Source organism: Saimiri boliviensis, chromosome 19 (assembly GCF_048565385.1).
Source record: "Saimiri boliviensis isolate mSaiBol1 chromosome 19, mSaiBol1.pri, whole genome shotgun sequence".
NCBI lineage: Eukaryota > Metazoa > Chordata > Mammalia > Primates > Cebidae > Saimiri > Saimiri boliviensis.
The window spans coordinates 34,996,596-35,018,948 of NC_133467.1; the positions used below are offsets into that span (position 1 = coordinate 34,996,596).

Sequence of the window (22,353 nt, forward strand, 5' to 3'; positions counted from 1 at the left end):
GGTGTGTGCCTGTAATCCCAGCTACTCAGGAGGCTGAGGCAGGAGAATTGCTTGAACCCAGGAGGCGGAGGTTGCGGTGAGCCGAGATCGCGCCATTGCACTCCAGCCTGGATAACAAGAGCGAAACTCCGTCTCCAAAAAAAAAAAAAAAAAAAAGTTCAAGACCAGCCTGGCCAGCATGGTGAAACTCCATGTTAAAAAAAAAAAAAGAACTCATGGTGTTATACTTACCTGGCAGGGGAGATACCATGATCACGAAGGTGGTTTTCCCAGGGCGAGGCTTATTCATTGCACTCCGGATGTGCTGACCCTTGTGATTTCCCCAAATAATGGGAAACTTGACCACATAATTTGTGGTAGTGGGGGACTGCGTTCGCGCTTTCCCCTGTTAAAAAAACAAAAAACAAAAAAAAAACGGTGTTATGAGACAGAGAACATACGGAATTTATGCGTTCCATTTAGCAATTTTGAAAATTACCAGAAACAGACTGCAAGAGTCTTTCAAAGTTGAGAAAATTCAACTGGTTTTCTTTTTTTTTTTAAAGACGGGGTTTCACTGTGTTGGTCAGGCTGGTCTTCAATTCCCAACCTCAGGTGATCCGCCTGCCTTGGCCTCCGAAGTGCTTGGATTACAGGTGTGAGCCACCACGCCTGGCCTTCTTTTTTTTTTTTTTTTTTTTTTTTTTTGAGACGGAGTTTCGCTCTTGTTGCTCAGGCTGGACTGGAGTTCAGTGGCGTTATCTTGGCTCACCGCAATCTCCACCTCCCTGGTTCAAGCGATTCTCTTCCCTCAGCCTCCTGAGTAGCTGAGATTACAGGCATGTACCACCACGCCTGGCTAATTTTGTATTTTTGGTAGAGACAGGGTTTCTCCATGTTGGTCAGGCCGGTCTTGAACCCTCAACCTCAGCTGGTCCACCTGCCTTGGCCTCCCAAAGTGCTGGGATTACAGGCATGAGCTACTAGGCCCAGCCAGCTGGTTTTCTAGATAAAAGGTTGAAGAGAACCAAAAATGTTATGTTGACATCGCTTCATTTTTCTCACATAGTCTGAAGCCTGAGCTGACTGTCATATCCCTAAGTCATAGCAACTGAAGCTGCAGTTTAGGTTCGAGGTCATCCCTTTATCCATTTACTTCAATACAATGCCACAGCAAGAGTGACTGGAAACAGAGTGCTTTAATCAGGACAGCATTTTTTTTTTTTTTTTTTTTGAGACGAAGTCTCGCATTGTTTCCTAGGATGGAGTACAGTGGCGTGATTTTGGCTCACTACAACCTCCACCTCCTGGGTTCAACCAGATCTCCTGCTTTAGCCTCTCAAGTAGCTGGGACTACAGGCATATGCCACCATGCCCAGCTAATTTTTATATTTTTAGTAGAGACGGGGTACCACCATGTTGGCCAGGCTGGTCTCAAATTGCTGACCTTAAGTCATTCACCCACCTTGGCCTCCCAAAGTGCTGGGATGACAGGCATGAGCCATCATGCCTGGGCCAGGACAGCTTTTTAACAAGCAGTTAAAGTGGAAAAGAATCCAGTAGTAGCACACTGATTCAGTTTATAAGATTTTAGTTTACAAATTAAAAAAGCTGTATGTTTTACTGTTTCTTCTTTTTCTTTTTTTTTATATCACTTTTTTCCTTGATCTTTCTCTTTGTCTTCTTTTCTATTCTTTTTTTGCTGTCTTCCTTTTCCTTTCTTTCTTCTCTACATCCCAGTTGGCTGTCTTGATGAGGTTGTGCAGGGTGATCACAGAATGGATCAGCGAGGCCAAGTACACCACCACTATTTGGTTATTGGTGTTTAGGTGAAAGGCCTTGACAGACTCCTGTAGGCTGATGACTGGCAGCAGCTTGAAGACGTCCTGCAGCTGATAGATGATTTGGTGGTTGGTGGGCATTTTGCCTGTGGCAACTTTTTCCAGGTAGCTTCTGATGTCCAGAAGCTTGGAGTTTGCACCCTTCAAACCCAGGACCTGGTTTGTGAGAAAAGAGTGTTTGTGAGAAAGAGTGTGTCTTTGGGGCCGGGCGCGGTGGCTCAAGCCTGTAATCCCAGCACTTTGGGAGGCCGAGGCGGGTGGATCACGAGGTCAAGAGATCGAGACCGTCTTGGTCAACATGGTGAAACCCCGTCTCTACTAAAAATACAGAAAATTAGCTGGGCATGGTGGCGTGTGCCAGTAATCCCAGCTACTCAGGAGGCTGAGGCAGGAGAATTGCCTGAGCCCAGGAGGCGGAGGTTGCGGTGAGCCGAGATCGCAGCGTTGCACTCCAGCCTGGGTAACAAGAGTGAAACTCCGTCTCAAAAAAAAAAAAAAAGAGTGTGTCTTTGGTATCTTGTAACAAGTGTTCAACTCCAGTTTCCTCAGCTTCCTCTGCTCCAGTGTCACTGGTCAATGCTCAAATGTTTTGAAGGCTGGAGTTTAATCATCATAGACTTCTACTGAAATACATGCTTCTGTAGGCAGCCATAAGTCCTTTGTTTTCATGTGAATAGTGACAGTACTGAGTTACAGCAGTATCTTTTCATGATTTCATTGAAGGCAATGTCATTGTTGTGTAGTTTAGAGCCTGTGTGGTACTACTGAACTATTATTTCTCTGGCATTGACCCTCTTAAGCATTCTGTACATGTTTTCCAAATAATCATGGGCTAAAAATCAGAATTATCTTTGTCATCTTCATTAAAAGGGACTGCAAAACTGTTGCATACATCAAGTACTTTCATTTGCCATGACCCCAAAAGCACATGAAGAATGCATTTCTGGTTTCCACCCTTGCTGATGCTGTTGAAGTGATCCACCACACTGAGTAGTAGCACCACCAGGTCCAGCATCATGATACATTCTGGCCACCAGGCCTGGCTCCCTGTGACCCACTGGAGTTTCTTTTAGCATGCAAATGCATTATAATTAGGGTATAATAATTAGTGAGAGCAACCAAAGGTCACATTTGTTGCCATCTTGGTTGTAACTGGTTTTGACTGCTTTCTTTGCTGCATCCTGTTTTGATCAGCTCTTGTGTTGTTCAGCAGGGTCTCTGGACAGTGCTTGGAAAACAAATCCTGTTTCTCTCCTACCTCACTCTCCCCTCAGAGATTATGTACTCCTTTTCAGTCTTACAGGGTTGTAGAAGGGTAGAAGTCTATCTTCTGCAACTGCTTCCTGTTGGTTTTATGGGCATTGGCCCTGCCTAGCATTGGGAGAGTAAAAATCTCTTGATGCCTGATCTAAGGGGTTGGAAAAAGGATGAGTTGGAAGCCGTGTGCTAGCATCATCTTCACACAGAAATTGTTGTAATCTAGAAAACACAAACTTTACAAGGAGGCTAAAGGAGGAAGGGCCAGAGACTGATAGTTACAAAATAGCCACTAGAGGTCCTAAAAAGAGTAGAAACTAGGTGAGTCTTGGGAGGGTGTTTTTTTGTTGTTATTTTTTGGGTTTTTTGGAGACAGGATCTCACTGTGTTGCCCAGGCTAGAGCACAGTGATATAATCATGGTTCACTGCAGCTTCAGCCTCCCAGGCTCAAGTGATCCTCCTGCCTCAACCTCCTGAGTAGCTGGGACCACAAGTGTGTGCCAGCACAACCAGCTAATTTTTAAATTTCTTTGTAGAGACACAGTCTCACTATGTTGCCTGGGCTGGTCTTGACTCCTGAGCTCAAGTGATCCTCCTACTTCAGCCTCCCAAAGTGCTGGTATTACAGGCATGAGCCCCTGTGCCTAGTCAGATGTAGTTGGAGTCAGTTCTCTGGTTATATATATGTAACCAGGTGGCTTGCTCTTAGAACTTTTGAATGTTGAGGTTAACCTCAACCTGTCCAGAGTTGTTAATATATGTGCAGCGGATCTTATTGATAGCAGTGTAGACTCTACCTTTTTCAGTCAGTAAACAATCGAAGACTAGTCTGTTGTCAGGGCTATATATGCCGGAGGCCAAAGATTCCTGAATTTTTCTTAATGTCTGACTTGTATTGGTGGCCAGAGATTCTAGGGCCCGAGTTATGTTTTTTAGTGTTGATTTGTGTTATCCAAAACCCCGCTCAAGGGGCCACCACCCCTACTGCTGTCCCAATTCCCATCAGATTTAATCCTATTCCTCTTTGACTTCCTGTTTTTCTAGGTTTTATGGGATTATGAATGGATTCCCCCAAAGGGATAATGGTGGCCAAAGTATATTCACTGGTGTTCCAAGTTTTTTTTTTTTTTTTTTTTTTTTTTGAGACGGAGTTTCGCTCTCGTTACCCAGGCTGGAGTGCAATGGCGCGATCTCGGCTCACCGCAACCTCCGCCTCCTGGGTTCAGGCAATTCTCCTGCCTCAGCCTCCTGAGTAGCTGGGATTACAGGCACATGCCACCATGCCCAGCTAATTTTTTATATTTTTAGTAGAGACGGGGTTTTACCATATTGGCCAGGATGGTCTCGATCTCTTGACCTCATGATCCACCCACCTCGGCCTTCCAAAGTGCTGGGATTACAGGCGTGAGCCACCGCGCCTGGCTTTTTTTTTTTTTTTTTAACACGTTTTGAGATGGAGTCTCGCTCTGTCGCCAGGCTGGAGTGCAGTGTTGCGGTCTTGGCTCACTGCAACCTCCACCTCCTGGGTTCAAGTGATTCCCCTGCCTCAGCCTCCTGAATAGCTGGGACTGCAGGCGCACCACCATGCCTGGCTAATTTTTTGTATTTTAGTAGAGATGGGGTTTTACCATGGTGGCCAGGATGATCTCAATCTCCTGACCTGGTGATCTGCTCGCCTTGGCCTCCCAAAGTGCTGGGATTATAGGCGTGAGCCACTGCACCTGGCCTCCAATCAGTCTTAATTAAGGGTCTGACTAAAGGTCTCCCTCAGGTTCATTTGACAACTTACTGGTCCCTTTGTGGTCACCAAGGAATGATGCAGGTGAACCCCAAAATCGGGACTCAGCCCTGGAAGGTTCTTGGCTTTGCACTGGAAAGAATCATGAACGAGCCGAGAGAGTGAATTGAAAGTAAGTTTGCCAGGGCGGTGGCACATGCCTGTAGTCCCAGCTTCTCTGGAGGCTGAGGTGGGAGGATCACTTGAGCCAGGAGTTCTGGGCCGTAGTGCGCTATGCCGATCAAGTGTCTGCTCTAGGTTTGGCATCAATATGGTGACCTCCCGGGAGCGGAGGACCACCAGGTTGCCTAAGGAAGGGCAAACCGGCCCAGGTCAGAAACGGAACAGGTCAAAACTCTCGTGCTGATAAGTAGTGGGATCGTGCTTGTGAATAGCCACTGCACTCCAGCCTGGGCAACATAGTGAGACTCTGTCTCTAAAAAAAAAAAAAAAAAAAAAAAAAAATCTTATTAGAGCAACAGAGGAAGGGAAATGGCTGCTCCGTAAGAAAGAGTAATAGTAACAGCAGCAGCAGCCCTGTGGATCGCTGGCTAGCTGTATGTATACAAAGATGACAAGGAAACAAAAGAAACAGTGCCAAATGCCAAAATACCTGAGTATCCGGGCATCAGCCCATGAGGGTCCTGGTACCAAATGCCAAAAACCCCAGAGCATCTAGGGTGTGGTCAACAGTGACCCCCAAAGGCATGAGAGCTATATAGCCGTATATATGGCTATACTCTGATGATAGGCTAAATAAGGAGTGGTTTATTAATGAATTTTCTGGAAAAGGGGTGAGGACTTCCCAGAACTGAGAGTCCCTCCCTTTTTAAACCATGTAAGGTAACTTCTGGAGGTTGCCATGGCATTTGTAAACTGTCATGCTTCTAGTGGGAGGTTCTTTTAAGCATGCAGATGTAATGACAGGAGGTTGCTTTCATCACTGTCTTGTTTTTAGCTGGTTTTGGCCAGTTTGTTTGATCAGCTCCTGTTTGTTCAGTGGGGTCTTGTGAACAGTACTTGGAAACCAAGTCCTGCTAATCTCCTACCTCAGATGGAATGTGAGGTGACAATGGGGCCAGCAAGTAAAAATAGAAATCTAAGATTTAAGTATAGTAAGAGGCAAGGACTAGGAATGTTCACAGTGTTAGTCATGGTTCTTCTCCATGGAAACAGACATGGAAGGGAAAGAGCAGTAGCTTAAAGACAACCTTGAATCAAGGAAGAATATAACAGAGAAGGAACAACTGGAGAAGCAGTAGTAAAAGTGAAAAGAGGAATGAGAGCTTTAAGAACAAGTTACTTTAAAATTTAGTACCTTGTTCTTAGAGGAGGGATAAGGATCATGCCTAAGAAAAAGGTTATATTTGAAGATTGATGATCTTGGAGAATAGATTCAAGAGTTTGTTGTGAAAAGAACATTATATGAAGGAGTTAAAGAGGAGGGAATGAATGGGGCTGGGAACAGTGGCTCATACCTATAATCCCAACACTTTGGGAGGCCGAGGTGTGAGGATCTTGTGGCCAGGAGTTCAAGAACAGCCTGGGCAACATAGCAAGATTCCATCTCTGGAAAAAAACTTTTCAAAATTAGCCAGGTGTAGTGCATTCCTATAGTCCCAGCTACTCAGGAGGCTGAAATAGGGGAGTAGTGTGAGCCCAGGAATTCAAGGTTGCAGTGAGCTCTGATTGCACCACTGCATTTCAGCCTAAGATTAAGTTGTATTTGTGATATGAAGACAGAAGGAACTAGAGCAAATTATAAGATTAAAATGCTAGAGAAGAAATGGATAAATAACTATGGCTTCATAGTCACTTAGCTATTGGTAAGTGTAATTAAGAGATTTTTAAAATCAGTTTAGGCCGGGCGCGGTGGCTCACGCCTATAATCCCAGCACTTTGGGAGGCCTAGGCGGGTGGATCACGAGGTCAAGAGATCGAGACCATCTTGGTCAGCAAGGTGAAACCCTGTCTCTACTAAAAATACAAAAATTAGCCGGGCATGGTGGTGCACGCCTGTAGTCCCAGCTACTCGGGAGGCTGAGGCAGGAGAATTTCCTGAACCCAGGAGGCGGAGGTTGCAGCGAGCCAAGATCGCGCCATTGCACTCCAGCCTGGGCAATAAGAGGGAAACTCCGTCTCAAAAAAAAAAAAAAAAAAAAAATTAGCTGGGCATGGTGGTGGGCGCCTGTAATCCCAGCTACTTGGGAGGCTGAGGAGGAGAATCGCTTGAACTCAGGAGGTAGAGGTTTCAGTTAGCTGAGATCATGCCATGCATTCCAGCCTGGGCAACAAGAGCGAAACTCTGTCTCAAAAAAAAAAAAAGGAAAAACTTTATTCAGACATTCAGAGCATATCTATAACTTATTTACTGCCAGCCTAAGAACTGTATGTTGATAACATTATCAAAATTACTATTTATGGCCGGGCGCGGTGGCTCAAGCTTGTAATCCCAGCACTTTGGGAGGCCGAGGCGGGTGGATCACGAGGTCGAGAGATCAAGACCATCCTGGTCAACAGGGTGAAACCCCGTCTCTACTAAAAATACAAAAAATGAGCTGGGCATGGTGGCACGTGCCTGTAATCCCAGCTACTCAGGAGGCTTAGGCAGGAGAATTGCCTGAACCCAGGAGGCGGAGGTTGCGGTGAGCCGAGATCGCGCCATTGCACTCCAGCCTGGGTAACAAGAGCGAAACTCCGTCTCAAAAAAAAAAAAAAATTACTATTTATTTCTTTTTCTTTTCTTTTTTTTCTTCATATGAGCTGTGGCTTTGTTGTATATAGATATATATTTTTTTATTTTTGAGACAGAGTCTTGCTCTGTTGCCAGGCTGGAGTGCAGTGGCGCAATCTTGGCTCACTGCAACTGCGATTTCCTGGTGATTCTTGTGCCTCAGCCTCTCGAGTATCCTGGGATTACAGGCATGTACCACCACACTCACCTAATTTTTGTATTTTTAGTAGAGACAGGATTTTACCATGTTGGCCAGGATGGTCTTGATCTTCTGAACTTGTGATCTGCCCACCTTGGCCTCCCAAAGTGCTAGGATTATAGGCATGAGCCACTGTGCCCGGCCAAAATTAACATTTTTAAAATTAATTAATTTATTTTTGGGAGACAGAGTCTCGCTGTGTCACTCAGGCTGGAGTGCAGTGTTTCAGTCTCGGCTTATAGCACCTCTGCCTCCTGGGTTCAAGCAATTCTTGTGCCTCCTGAATAGCTGGGATTATAGGCTCCTGCCACCATATCAGGCTAATTTTTTGTATTTTAGTAGAATACATACAGGGTTTTATCATGTTACCCAGGGTGGTCTTGAATTCCTAAAGCTCAGGCAACATGCCCTCCTTGGCCTCCCAAAGTGCTAGGATTATAGGCATGAACTACAATGCCCGGCCAATGATAACATCAAAAATTAGCTGAGAACAATACAATACAAATCAACTAATTACAAGCTAAAATCATGCTACTCGCTTTTAGGAGGCAAAGAAAGAAAAAAGTATAAGTGGAAATTAGGGTAAGTAAGTCAACTTCAGAAGAACAAGTAAAAATTATATTAGAATAAACACCATTTAAGAGGGAGAGCATCTGGCTTTTTTTTTTTTTTTTTTGGAGGCAGGGTCTTGCTATGTTGCCCCATCTGGAGCACAGTGGTGCAGTGATAGCTCCCTGTAACCTCAAATCCTGGGCCTTAAGGCATCCTCCTAGCTCAGCCTCCCAAGTAACTAAGACTACCAGCTTGCACCATCACCCCTTGTTCCTTTGTCTTTTTAATGCTATCTTCACCTACTCCACCTAAAAAGGTTTATGAAATGTTGAGGTGAGAAAATCATCTAATGAACTGTAGAACCATATGTTTATAATTTTATGGTGACAATTACTACTTCTGTCAAATTGATTTACAAAGTCAGGGCATTTTAATTTTCTATTTATAGTTGATCAATTTATATGGTATTAATGGTCAACTATATAAAATGTCATCAGGAATTTCTTTTTTTTTTTTTTGAGACGGAGTTTCGCTCTTGTTACCCAGGCTGGAGTGCAATGGCGCGATCTCGGCTCACCGCAACCTCCGCCTCCTGGGTTCAGGCAATTCTCCTGCCTCAGCCTCCTGAATAGCTGGGATTACAGGCACGCGCCACCATGCCCAGCTAATTTTTTGTATTTTTAGTAGAGACGGGGTTTCACCCTGTTGACCAGGTTGGTCTCGATCTCTTGACCTCGTGATCCACCCGCCTTGGCCTCCCAAAGTGCTGGGATTACAAGCTTGAGCCACCGCGCCCGGCCTAGGAATTTCATCCACAATTATGAGTCTGATTTTTCATAGTAAAAAATGCAAAACTGAAATCATGTCAGAAATAAAAAGGCCTTAGCAATTATCTAGTTTAACTCTGTGACTTAACAAATGAGTAAATTGGATCTGAGCTTTGATTTAAAAGAGGGAAATGCCTATATAGTATATGTTTAATTCATGAAGTTGTCCAACTAAAAAGAATATAATAAGATGCTGAATTCTATAACAGATTATGATTGAGAATGGGCAAATTGTGGAGCAGTATTTGTGATTCTTCCAGGAAAACCTCAAATGCATTCTGAAGGGGAGATACCTTCACTGCCACTAGGCAGCCAATCTGTAAAACCAGGAACCCAGCCCAGGAAATCAACCCAGCTAGATGTTTGTGCCTTTTCTCAAGAAAAGCCACCTAGGACTCTGATTCACCAACCTGACGAAGAGATAGAAGATGGTGGACTCTTTATTCCAATGGGTAGGCTTTCTTTTTCTTTTTAATTAAATAAAATCTATTGAAGTATAATATGTGGAAAACTGCACCTATCCTAAGATAGCCTGAATTCACTATATTATCACAAATTTAATACACCCTTGTAAGCAGGACCCAGATCAAGATACAGAATCTAATCAGTACCCAGGAGTCCATCTTGTTTTCCCTTCCAATTACCCCCTACCTGTAGGTTAACCACTATCCTGATGTCTAACAGCATATATTGGTTCAATTGTTTTGTCCTTTTTTTTTTTTTTTTTTTTTTTTTTTTTTGAGATGGAGTTTCACTCTTATCGCCCAGGCTGGAGTGCAATAGCATGATCATGGCTCATTGCAACCTCCGCCTCCTGGGTCAAGCGATTCTCCTGCCTCAGCCTCCAGAGTAGCTGGGATTATAGGTGCCCACCACCACACCACACCTGGCTAATTTTTGTATTATTGTTAGAGATGGGGTTTTGCCATGTTGGCCAGGCTGGTCTTGAACTCCTGACCTCAGGTGATCTGCCTGCCTCGGCCTCCCAAAGTGTTGGGATTACTGGTGTGAGCCACTGTGCCTGGCATTGTAACGACATTTATTCTGTCAACGTTGTGTTTTTTTTTTTTTTTTTTTTTTTGAGACAGAATCTTACTGTGTCACCCAGACTGGAGTGCAGTAATGCAGTCTCAGCTTACTGCAGCATTCCCCTCCTGGATTCCAGTGATTCTCAGCCTCCGGGGTTGCTGGGATTACAGGCACGTGCCACCATGCCCAGCCTCAACGTTGTTTTATATTTATGAAATTCATCCATAGTCCTGGATGTACTTGTAGATTGTTCATTTTCATTGCTCTGTATCATTCTGTTTATTTTGTGTATCTTTTCTTTTCTTTAATTTTGTTTCTTTCTTTTCTTTTTTTTTTAAAGAAATAGTGTCGTAGGCTGTGCGATGTGGCTCACTCCTATAATCCTAGCACTTTGGGAGGCAGAGGCAGGTGGATCACCTGAGGTCTGGAGTTCAAGACCAGCCTGACCAATAAGGTGAAACCCTGTCTCAACTAAAAATACAAAAAATTAGCTGGGCGTGGTGGTGGATTCCGGTAATCCCAGCTACTCTCAGGAGGTTGAGGCAGGAGAATTGCTTAAGCTTGAGGCACAGGTTGCAGTGAGCCAAGATAGTGCCACTGCACTCTAGCCTGGGAGACACCGTGAGACTCCATCTAAAAAAAAAAAGAAATAGTGTCTTGCTCTGTCACCCAGGCTAGAAGTTCAGTGCCACAATCATAGCTCACTGCAACCTTGAACTCCTAGGTTCAAGTGATCTTCCAACCTCAGCCTCCCCAGTAGCTAGGACCACAAGTGCATGCCACGATGCCTGGCTAATTTTCATTTTGATTTTATGATGATGATGATGATGATGATTATTATTATTTTTGAGACCAAGTTTGTTACCCAGGCTGGAGTGCAATGGTGCGATCTCAGCTCACCGCAACCTCTGCCTCCTGGGTTCAGGCAATTCTCCTGCCTCAGCCTCCTGAGTAGCTGGGATTACAGGCACACGCCACCATGCCCAGCTAATTTTTTGTACTTTTAGTAGAGACGGGGTTTCACCATGTTGACCAGGATGGTCTCGATCTCTTGACCTCGTGATCCACCCGCCTCAGCCTCCCAAAGTGCTGGGATTACAGGCTTGAGCCACCGCGCCCGGCGATTATTATTTTTTTAGAGACAGTTCTCAATATGTTGCCCAGGCTGGTCTTGTATTTCTGGGCTTAAGCAATCCTTCCTCCTTGATCTCCCAAAGTGCTGAGATTACAGGCAGGAACCTCCTCATCTGGCCTGCTTTACCTTTTCTTTATCCATTGAATTCTTTTTTGTTGTTGTTTTTTCTTTTTGCTACTTTGTGCCCATTGTTACTCATTCAAATCTTTCTTGTTTTTTTTTTGAGATGCAGTGTTGAACTCTCATTGCCCACGCTGGAGTGCAGTGGTGCAGTCTTGGTTCACTGCGACCTCTGCCTCCTAGGTGCAAGCGATTCTCCTGCCTCAGTTTCCCAAGCAGATGGGACTGCAGGCATGCACTGCCATGCCTGGTTAATTTTTGTATTCTTTCTTAAGTAGAGACGGGGTTTCACCATGTTGCGCAGGCTGGTCTCGAACTCCTGACTTCAAATGATTCACCTGCATTGGCTTCCCAAAGTGCTGGAATCACAGGTGTGAATCACTGCGCCCTGCCCCATTCAATTTTTGTATTTTTAGTAGGGATTTTTAGTTTTAACATGTTGGCCAGGCTGATCTTGAACTCCTGACCTTGTGATCTGCCCACCTCAGCCTCTGAAAGTGCTGGGACTATAGGCCTGGGCCTGGCCAAGTTACATTTTTAAAAACTAAATGTTATTTATTGAGGTATAAAATAAAATGTATCTGATGAGTTTAGAAAAATATACACAGTTGTTAACTGCTACCACAATCAATGTGGAACATTTCTGTCACCCCAAAAGTTGCCTAATTCCCCTTTGCGATAGCAAATTCCTCGTTCTCAAACATTGGCAACCACTGATTTCATTTCTGTGTTTTACATTTTTGCATCTTCCACAATGTTCTATACTGTGTATACCGTCGTATAACACGTGTCCTTTTTCATGTGTTTTCTTGCACTTAGCATAATGCTTTTGAGATTTATCCACTTTACTGTTGGCTTTCTGGCCTAAGTTTCTGGAGCAGCTGTTTTGGAATTCTGGTGATGTTCTTGGTGTATTTGCAGAAGAACAAGACAATGAAGACAGTGAGAAAAGGAGAAAAAAGAAAAAGGGTACCAAGAGGAAACGAGATGGAAGGGGTCAAGAGGGGAACTTGGCTTGTGACCTGAAACTGGATGACATGCTGGACCGTACCTTGGAGGATGGTGCCAAGCAGCACAATCTAACAGCGGTCAATGTCCGAAACATTCTTCACGTAAGACTGGGCAGCTGTGTAAATGGAAGGGAAATTTTCGTGGAAAGTGTATAAAAATACTTAGCAAATTCTTTTTCTTTTTTCTTTTCTTTTTCTTTTTTTTTTTTTTTTTTTTGAGACGGAGGTTCACTCTTTGTTACCCAGGCTGGAGTGCAATGGCGTGATCTCAGCTTACTGCAACCTCCGCCTCCTGGGTTCAGGCAATTCTGCCTCAGCCTCCTGAGTAGCTGGGATTACAGGCACGTGCCACCATGCCCAGCTAAATTTGTTTTTTTGTGTTTTTAGTAGAGACAGGGTTTCACCATGTTGACCAGGATGGTCTCGATCTCTTCACCTCGTGATCCACCCGCCTCAGCCTCCCAAAGTGCTGGGATTACAGGCGTGAGCCACCGCACCCGGCCTATGTAGCAAATTCTTAACTTTTGGTATATGAATTACCAATTTTGTGGGTTACCTGTGACAAAACATTTTACATTTTTACGTATTTAAGATAGCTTTCTCCTTGTACTCAGTACAAGTTTGAAATATGAGCACATGTTAAAGAAGAATTTAATTGGGAAGATAAACTGTTCCTGTTTCTGTCCACTGATTTGCATATTAACTGTATTATTTAGCAAATTCAGTGATGATAATGTTCATGGTGGGTTTACTCTTTTGTGGGTTGATGTATAAAAAGATGCCCAGTTAATAGTTTATTGCACTTTGTACATATGTAAATACTCATCTTGAACAGCTATTTGCAGAGCCTTTGCTTTTTGTTACTCTTTCTCATAAGCATATAATTACCTCAGTATCTCCTTTTATGTGAGCCATTGTTCCTAGTAGCAGCTAATGGGATTGGTTCATTTGCTGCTACGTTGTTTGAAGCTCTGTGCTTCTGGCCAAAACTTACTTCTGCCTTCTCTGCTTTCAGTTGCCTTGCTTTATCCCAGTCTGATGCTGTTCAAGTATACGGTTCTCATTTGTCCTGTAAATAGGTCTAGCAGAGTTAGATGAAGAGATGAATATTGTCTAGGTGACAAACCCTTGTTGCATAAAGTGAAATTTCATCTTTCTTCAGGAAGTGATCACAAATGAACATGTGGTAGCTATGATGAAAGCAGCCATCAGTGAGACAGAAGATATGCCAATGTTTGTGAGTAGTTGATTGTCGCTCTTTTAATGTCTTGGGAGTAGAGTTATCTGTAAACTGGCTAAGGGCAGGAGATCACTTGGGAGTTTGTAAACGATTTGGCAGCTGGAGTTAAAGTTAGCATTTCAAAACACAAGAATTACATGGTAATTTTTACTTATTTATTATTTTATTATTTTTATTTTTATTTTTATTTTTTGAGACAGTGTTTCACTCTTGTTGCCCAGGCTGAAGTGCAGTGGTGCAATCTTGGCTCACTGCAACCTCCGCCTCTTGGGTTCAAGCGTTTCTCCTACCTCGGCATCCCAAGTAGCTGGGATTACAGGCATGCACCTCCACACCCAGCTAATTTTGTATTTTTAGTAGAGATGGAGTTTTACCATGTTAGTCAGGCTGGTCTCGATCTTCTGACCTCAGGTGATCTGTCCGTCTTGGCCTCCCAAAGTACTGGGATTATAGGTGTGAGCCACCGCACCTGGCCATATTTTATTATTATTATTATTTATTTTATTTTATTTTTTTGAGATCGAGTCTTGCTCTGTCACCCAGGCTGGAGTGCAGTGGTGTGATCTTGGCTCACTGCAACCTCTACCTCCTGGGTTCAAGCGATTATCTTGCCTCAGCCTCCCGAGTAGTTGGGACTACAGATGTGTGCCACCACGCCTGGCTAATTTTTGTATTTTTTTTTTTTTAAGTAGAGACAGAGTTTTGCCATGTTGGCCAGGCCGGTCTCCATCTCTGTTCTCGAACTCCTGACCCCAGGTGATCCACCCGCCTTGGCCTCCCAAAGTGCTAGGATTGCAGGCGTGAGCCACTGTGCGCGGTCAATTATTTTATTATTATTGTTTTTTTAGAGACAGGGTCTTGCTCTGTCACCCAGACTGGACTCAGACTCCTAAGCTGGACTCAGTGATCCTCCCAGTTCAGCCTCCTGAGTAGGTGGGACTACAGGAGCATGCTACTATGCCCAGCTATTTAAAACAATTTTTTGGGGGGTAGGGGTGGGTCCCACTATGTTGCCCAGGATGGTCTTGAACTCCTGGCCTCAAGCCATCTTCCCACCTTGGCCTCCTAAAATGCTAGGATTACAGGCACAAGCCACCTTGCTAAACTGAGAATTTTTTATTTTTTTAGACATAGTCTTGCTCTGTAGCCCAGGCTGGAGTGCAGTGGTGTGATTTCGGCTCACTGCTACCTCCACTTTCCGGGTCCTGGTTCAAGTAATTATCCTGCCTCAGCCTCCGGAGTAGCTGGGATTATAGGAACGTGCCACCATACCCAGCTAATTTTTGTATTTTTAGTAGAGACGGGGTTTCACCATGTTGGCCTGGCTGGTCTTGAACTCCTGACCTCGTAATTTGCCTGCCTCGGTCTCCCAAAGTGCTGGGATTACAGGTGAGAACCACCACACCTGGTCTGAGATATTTTATATTTTTGAGATGGAGTCTCGCACTCTTGCCTAGCCTGGAGTGCAGTGATGTCATCTCAGCTCACGACAACCTCCGCCTCTTGGGTTCAAGCAGTTCTCCTGCTCAGCCTGCTGAGTAGCTGGAACTACAGGTGCATGCCACGACACCCAGCTAATTTTTGTATTTTTATTAGAGATGGGGTTTCACCATGTTGGCCAGGTTGGTCTCAAACTCCTGACCTCGTGCACCTGCCTTGGCTTCCCGAAGTGTTAGGATTATAGGTGTGAGCCACCACGCCTGGCCTGAGCCGTGATTTTTATTGACTATTTCCTTTTTGTTATTTTCTCCTTAGGAGCCTAAAATGACACGCTCTAAACTGAAGGAAGTAGTGGAAAAAGGAGTGGTAAGTATTCTGTTTTTTTGTCTTTTTTTTTTAGCTTGGTAAATAGGTTCTAATTCACTCATAGGGAAAAATATAGGAAAGATTGTGGTCTGAATTTGCATCTTTAAAGAAATATTTGTAAAAGACAAGTAGAATTGTTTCTACCTGATCATAAGGTAAAAATGATAATAGTTTATTTTAGTTGGTATGAAGCATTGCTTTTTGGAATTGCTAGATTGATAACCGTTGGAATGGTTGAAACCAATGGACGAGACCAGGTTTTCTATTTCTGTTACAACACGTGTTACAAAGTGTTTAGTATTTTTCATAGCGTGTTCCAGGGATGAGCTGCATAAAAATCACCTTGGCGTGGGATCCCTCAGGAGTGCTTATTAAAAATGCATGCTTTTGGCCAGGCGCAGTGGCTCATGCCTGTAATTCCATCACTTTTGGGAGGCCGAGGTTGGGTGGATCACTTGAGTTCAGGAGTTTGAGACCAGCCTGGCCAACATAATGATAACCCGTCTCTACTAAAAATAGCAAAAATTAGCTGAGTGTGGTGTCAGGCGCCTGTGGTCCCAGCTACTTGGGAGGCTGAGGTATGAGAATCACTTGACCTGGGAGGCAGAGGTTGCAGTGAGCGGAGATTGCACCACTGCACTGCAGCCTGGGCAACAGAGTGAGACTGTCTCAAAAAAAAAAAAACAGAACAAAAAAAATTCTCTTACTTTTGGGCCCACCTGAGAATCAGGACCCATGGGCAGGGCGTTGGAATATGCATTGGCAAAAAGACAACAGTTAATTCTTTTGAATACTAACGTGTGAGAACCACTTAAAGACGTCTGAAGTATTATGGTACAGCAAGCTCTTTGGTGCTTGGAGTGATGCTACATCCTTCCTTTTTTTTTGAGATGGAGTTTCACTCTTGTTGCCCAGGCTGGAGGGCAATGGCATAATCTTGGCTCGCTGCAACCTCCACCTCCTGGGTTCAAGCGATTCTCCTGCGTCAGCCTCCTGAGCAGCTGGGATTATAGGCATGTACCACCACACTCAGCTAATTTTGTATTTTCAGTAGAGATGGCGTTTCTCTATGTTGTTCAGGCTGGTCTCGAACTCCTGACCTGAGGTGATCCACCTGCCTTGGCCTCCCAAAGTGCTGGGATTACAGGTGTGAGCCACAATGCCTGGCCACTTTATACTTTTTTTTTTTTTTTTTTTTTTTTGAGATGGAGTTTCGCTCTTGTTACCCAGGTTGGAGTGCAATGGCACGATCTCGGCTCACCGCAACCTCTGCCTCCTGGGGTCAGGCAATTCTCCTGCCTCAGCCTCCTGAGTAGCTGGGATCACAGGCACGAGCCACCATGCCCAGCTGATTTTTTGTATTTTTAATAGAGACGGGGTTTCACTGTCTTGACCAGGATGGTCTCGATCTCTTGACCTCGTGATCCACCCGCCTCGGGCTCCCAAAGTGTTGGGATTACAGGCGTGAGCCACCGCGCCCAACCACTTTATACTTTTTAATAAGCACTTGGCTAGTTTGTGCTTACAAGGCAGGTAATAGTTATGAGGGAATTCATTGTATTTCTGATAGTAAGGAAGATTTGCCTTACAGACCCAAAATATGTATCGTAGGTTTTATCCGTCCTGATTTCATTCCTTGGAGCCTGGTAGAAGAAACAGGTCTAGGTTGGGCATGGTGGCTCATGCTTGTAATGCTAGCACTTTGGGAGGTGGAGGTAGGAAGATCACTTGAAGCCAGGAGTTCAAGACTAGCCTGGGCAACATATAAAGACCATCTCAAAAAAAAAAAAAAAAACAAGTAAAGAGATGTGTTTTCTTTCACATAACTTTTCCTATAGTTGAAAACTAGTATGTCATTTCGTAACATTCTTTTCTTGGCTATACATCCTCCAGTTTCCCTTCTTGTTTTTTTTTGTTGTTGTTGTTTAGATGGAATCTTGCTTTGTTGTCCAGGCTGGAGTGCAGTGGCGAGATCTCAGCTCATTGCAACCTCTGCCTCCTGGGTTCAAGCAGTTCAGCTTCCTGAGTAGCTGGGATTATAGGCGTATGCCATGCTTCCTGGCTAATATTTATTTTTTATTTTTAGTAGAGATGGGGTTTCACCATGTTGGACAGCCTGGTTTCAAACTCCTGACCTCAAGTGATTTGTCCTGCTCAGTCTTCCAAAGTGCTGGGATTACACACGTCAGCCACTGCACCTGGCCTTTTTTTTTTGAGATGGAGTCTCACTCTGTCACCCAGGCTGGAGTTCGGTGGTGTGATCTCAGCTCACTGCAACCTCTGTTTCCCAGGTTCAAGTAATTCTCATGCCTCAGCCTGCTGAGTAGCTGGCATTATAGGTGTGCACCATCACACCTGGCTAATTTTTGTGTTTTTAGTGGAGATAGGGTTTTGCCATGTTGGCCAGGCTGGTCTCGAAACTGGCCCATGTGATCACCAGTCTTAGCCTCCCAAAGTACTGGGATTACAGGCATGAGCCACTGCTCCTGGCTCATATCCTTTTAAAAGTATGCCAAAAGAGGCCAGACGTGGCGGCACACGCCTGTAATCCCTGTACTTTGGGAGGCCCAGGCAGGCAGATCATGAGGTCAAGTGATCAAGACCATCCCGGCCAATACAGTGAAATTCTGACTCTACTAAAAATACAAAAATCAGCTGGTTGTGGTGGTGCACACCTGCAGTCCCAGCTACTCTGGAGGCTGAGGCAGGAGAATTGCTTGAACCCAGGAGGTGGAAGTTGCAATGCGCCGAGATTGCGCCACTGCACTCCACCCTGGCAACTGAGTGAGACTCCTTCTCAAAAAAAAGTATACCGAAAGAAGAATCTACTGAACCAGATGTGGTTTGACAAGTGTAGTTAGATTGACTCCCCGGTGTTCCAGATTACATATTTCTCCTAATGTAGCCAAAGGTCAAATGTACCTTTTTTTTTTTTGGCAATCACATCACCTTTTTTTTGTCTGGTTCGCTAACACTTGCTGCATAAATTGAAATTTCATCTTTCTTCAGGATGTAATCACAAATGAACAGGTGGTAGCTATGATGAAAGCAGCCATTAATGAGAGAGAAGTTCTATAAAGTCTACTTGACATATAGAATATAATTAACATGGCCAGGTGTGGTGGCTCACGCCTGTAATCCCAGCACTTTGAGAGGCCAAGGAGGGCGGATCACCTGAGGTCAGGAGTTTGAGACCAGCCTAGCCAACATTTTGAAACCCCCATCTATACTAAAAATACAAAAATTAGCCAGGTGTGGTGGTGCATGTCTATAATCCCAGCAACTAGGGAGGCTGAGATGGGAAAATTGCTTGAACTTGGGAGGCAGAGGTTGCAGTGAGCAGAGATCACGCCACTGCACTCTAGCCTGGGTGACAGAGCAAGACTCTGTCTCAAAAACAAACTAAAGAATATAATTAACATTAATTCTGTATTTGATTTGGGAAAAACATCCAAGGAGATCCAGTAGGCTCTGGATTATGTTTATTGGCTATGAATATGTATGTAGAGAAGTTGGACCATCCAATACTATATAGTTTATGTAGGAGAACAAGTATTAAAATCTAGGTTTCTTGCATCTTAATTCTTTTTTTTTTTTTTTTTTGAGACTTGCTCTGTTGCTTATACTAGAAAACAGTGGCCTGATCATAGCTTACTGCAGCTTTGAACTGCTGTGCTCAAGGGATTCTCCTGCCTCAGTCTTACAAGCAGCTAGGCCTACAGGCATGTGCCACCATGCCCAGCTAATGGTTTTGAAAAAATCTTTTCTGTAGAAATGGGGTCTGTGTTGCCCAAGCTCATCTTAAAACTGTTTGGGCTCAGGTGATCCTTCCACCTTGATCTCCCTACGTGCGGGGATTACAGGCACTAGTCACTATACTTGGCCTTCTTAATTCTTAATAGACTGACTCCAACACACTTCTGAATACTGGCTTGCCTTTCTGATGGATTTGGCAGTAGGTAGTTAGGAAAGGGAAATGGACCTGAATTACATCATTCCCTGTACCCTGTATTGGTCCCACTTACACAGCACTAGATAAATGGTCAGAACATAGCAGGGCTGAGTTGATATGAGAGGCTAAGACTCCTTATAAAGACAGAATCTAATGGCCAGTTGGCTTTTGTTTGTAAGGTGATTTTGGCTGGGTTACAATGAAATGGTCAAGAAATTATACATTCTCAGTGGCATTTTATCAGCAGTATATAAGAACTTTAGCTGGGCTCAGTGGCTCACAGCTATAATCCCAGCACTTTGGGAGGCCAAGGTGAGCAGATCACTTGAGGTCAGGAGTTTGAGACCAGCCTGGCCAACATGGCAAAACCCATCTGTACTAAAAATACAAAAATTAGCTGGAGGTGGTGGTGGCAGTGGGGGAGCGCCTGTAATCTCAGCTACTTGGGAGGCTGAGGCAGGGAGAATTGCTTGAATCCAGGAGGCAGAGGTTGCAGTGAGCTGAGATCATGCCATTGTTCCAGCCTGGGTGACAGAGTAAGACTCCATCTCAAAAAAAAACAAAACAAAACTTTAGGCAGAGCAAGCCTATCCCATAGGCAGAAGAGACCATAGAAACTTATCCTGGCTGGCTTTTTGGAGTTGTACTTACAGTAGATTCATGTAACTGATTACAAAAACATATTGCTGTTAAAAGACTACTGTAACCTATATCTTAGGTTTGTGTAGTTTAATAGTTTATAAATAGTTTTCACAACTATTGTTCTGTGTAAACCACTGCTGTGATATGAATAATGTAGACATTGTTTTCTTCATTTATAGAAAGAAGTGAGGCTTACCAGGTTTAAGGTAGAAATGCTAATGACATTAGTAGATTCTTCGCTCTTTTTCTTCTTTGTAACTCTGACAAATAATTGAGAGTATTCCCTCATGGATAATCAACACTTCTAGATCACCGCAGTTACTTGTTAAGTATATGGCTGTTAGTGATGGTACAGAGGAAGTTAACATGAAAAACAGTTATTTCAGTTAAGATAACTTAATTATTTATATTCTTTGTTGGTAGGTAATTCCAACATGGAATATTTCACCAATTAAGAAGGCCAATGAAATTAAGGTAAACTTGGAAGAGATAATTGTTATTCTTTTCCAGAAAGACTTCATCGGTTTTGAAACTTAAGTACTTCCTCTTTAACTTTTCTTGATCAATCTTTGTTTTAATTCCAGCTTTGTTTTTTTCCATTCTATTACTCTTAGGTTTGCATCTCATGGAATCACTTTAACCTCTGCCTTGTGTTATTTGCTTTAGCTGCACATTATGCTCTTAGGATTTTTTTTCCCCTGCCCTGCTTCTTTCCCTTATTTTCCAAATATATATGATTTGTGTTTCCCATTACTTCATTTCTTTCTAATTGTACTAATGTAGCCTCCTCAGTTTGTGGATATCCACCTTGAAGAAGATGATTCCTCAGATGAAGAATATCAACCAGATGATGAAGAAGAAGATGAAACTGCTGAAGAGGTCAGTGAGTGTTAGTTGGTAATATTTGTCTTAATAAAGCAGGGTATACTTTGTTTCCTTAGTAATGTCACTTGTAGAGAGGATTGAGATGTGGTTCTTTTTTCAGCTCATTTCTATGCTTTAAACTTTTTCTACCCTTTATAATCCCTTAATTTTAAAATTTGTTGTATTATGAAATATAGCACAGAAATGTGCATAGAATAAAAATGTATAACTTTAGTTATTATAATGCAACTCCTTATGAAACTTACAGCAAAGTCAAGAAATATAACATTCCTAAGACACCCCCTGTATACCCTCGCCCGTCACAGGCACCTCCCTCCCCCTAAAAATAACCACCACCTGCCTTTTGGTAATTATTTATTTGCTTTTCTTTATAGTTACGTCACCTCAATATGTATCTCTACACACTATAATTCAATTGTTACTGTTTCTGAACATTACGTAAATGGACTTGTGTTTATATGTTTTGTTCCCGGCTTTTTAAAATTCAACATTATACTTTTGAGATTCATTTATACTATTGCTTTTAGGTATACTTTATTCACTTTCATTGCTGTGTTAATAAGTTGTTTGACTTGTTTCTTAATTTGTTCTTTGAATTGTTTGGTAAAAGGATTTTAGGTCTAGGTCTTACATTTTGTAATGCAAATTAGGATAGTGATCTGATGCATGTCTCCACCTTTAGGATATATATATTTTTTCTTTTTGAGACAGTCTCTGCTGTTGCCCAGGGTGGAGTGCAATGCATGATCTTGGCTCACTGCGACCTCCACCTTCTGGGTTCAAGCAATTCTCCTGCCTCAGCCTCCTGAGTAGCTGGAATTACAGGCATGTGCTACCACACCTGGCTAATTTTTGTATTTTTAGTAGAGACGGGTGTTTCGCCATGTTGGCCAGGCTGGTCTCGAACTTCTGACCTCAAGTGATCCACCTGCCTTGACCTTCCAAAGTGCTAGGATTACAGGCATGAGACACTGCGCTCAGCCTTTAAGCTTCTATTTAAATTTTATTTTCTGTTACTGTAACTAGTTGAATGATTGATATTTTATGATTCCTTCTCTTGAGATACTTCAGACTTTGTGGAATGAGGTAGGGACATAAATATTAAAGTGAACTGGATTTATTTTGTAGAGCTTACTGGAAAGTGATGTTGAAAGCACTGCTTCATCTCCACGAGGGGCAAAGAAATCCAGATTGAGACAGTCTTCTGAGATGACTGAAACAGATGAGGAAAGCGGCATATTATCAGAGGTACATTGGCATCATACAAAAGAGATAAGTTAGACATAACTGTGTGAATAGATTATTTAACTGTTTAAGTAGATTATCCATGGTGATTCTGGGCTGTTACCCTTCTTCAAAGTTCATTA

At 43.3% G+C, this 22,353-nt stretch overlaps 1 protein-coding gene, 1 non-coding gene and 1 pseudogene across 8 annotated transcripts in view; 2 read left to right on the forward strand and 1 right to left on the reverse strand.

Moving 5' to 3' along the window:
• GON4L (gon-4 like) overlaps positions 1-22,353 on the forward strand; it is a 94,072-nt gene that overhangs the window by 15,498 nt on the left and 56,221 nt on the right. For all 7 annotated transcript variants that reach the window (XM_003937806.4, XM_010348413.3, XM_039460251.2 and 4 more), the window contains 7 exons: positions 9,428-9,619; positions 12,373-12,563; positions 13,624-13,698; positions 15,457-15,507; positions 20,525-20,575; positions 20,885-20,980; positions 22,115-22,234. In XM_003937806.4, coding sequence (XP_003937855.2) covers positions 9,428-9,619; positions 12,373-12,563; positions 13,624-13,698; positions 15,457-15,507; positions 20,525-20,575; positions 20,885-20,980; positions 22,115-22,234 — 776 coding nt within the window. The remainder of the gene's footprint in view (positions 1-9,427; positions 9,620-12,372; positions 12,564-13,623; positions 13,699-15,456; positions 15,508-20,524; positions 20,576-20,884; positions 20,981-22,114; positions 22,235-22,353) is intronic.
• On the forward strand, positions 224-388 carry LOC120360278 (U1 spliceosomal RNA). Its single transcript, XR_005576847.1, has one exon. It is a non-coding gene; the product is annotated as a U1 spliceosomal RNA (small nuclear RNA).
• On the reverse strand, positions 1,600-2,647 carry LOC104652864 (26S proteasome non-ATPase regulatory subunit 7-like; annotated as a pseudogene).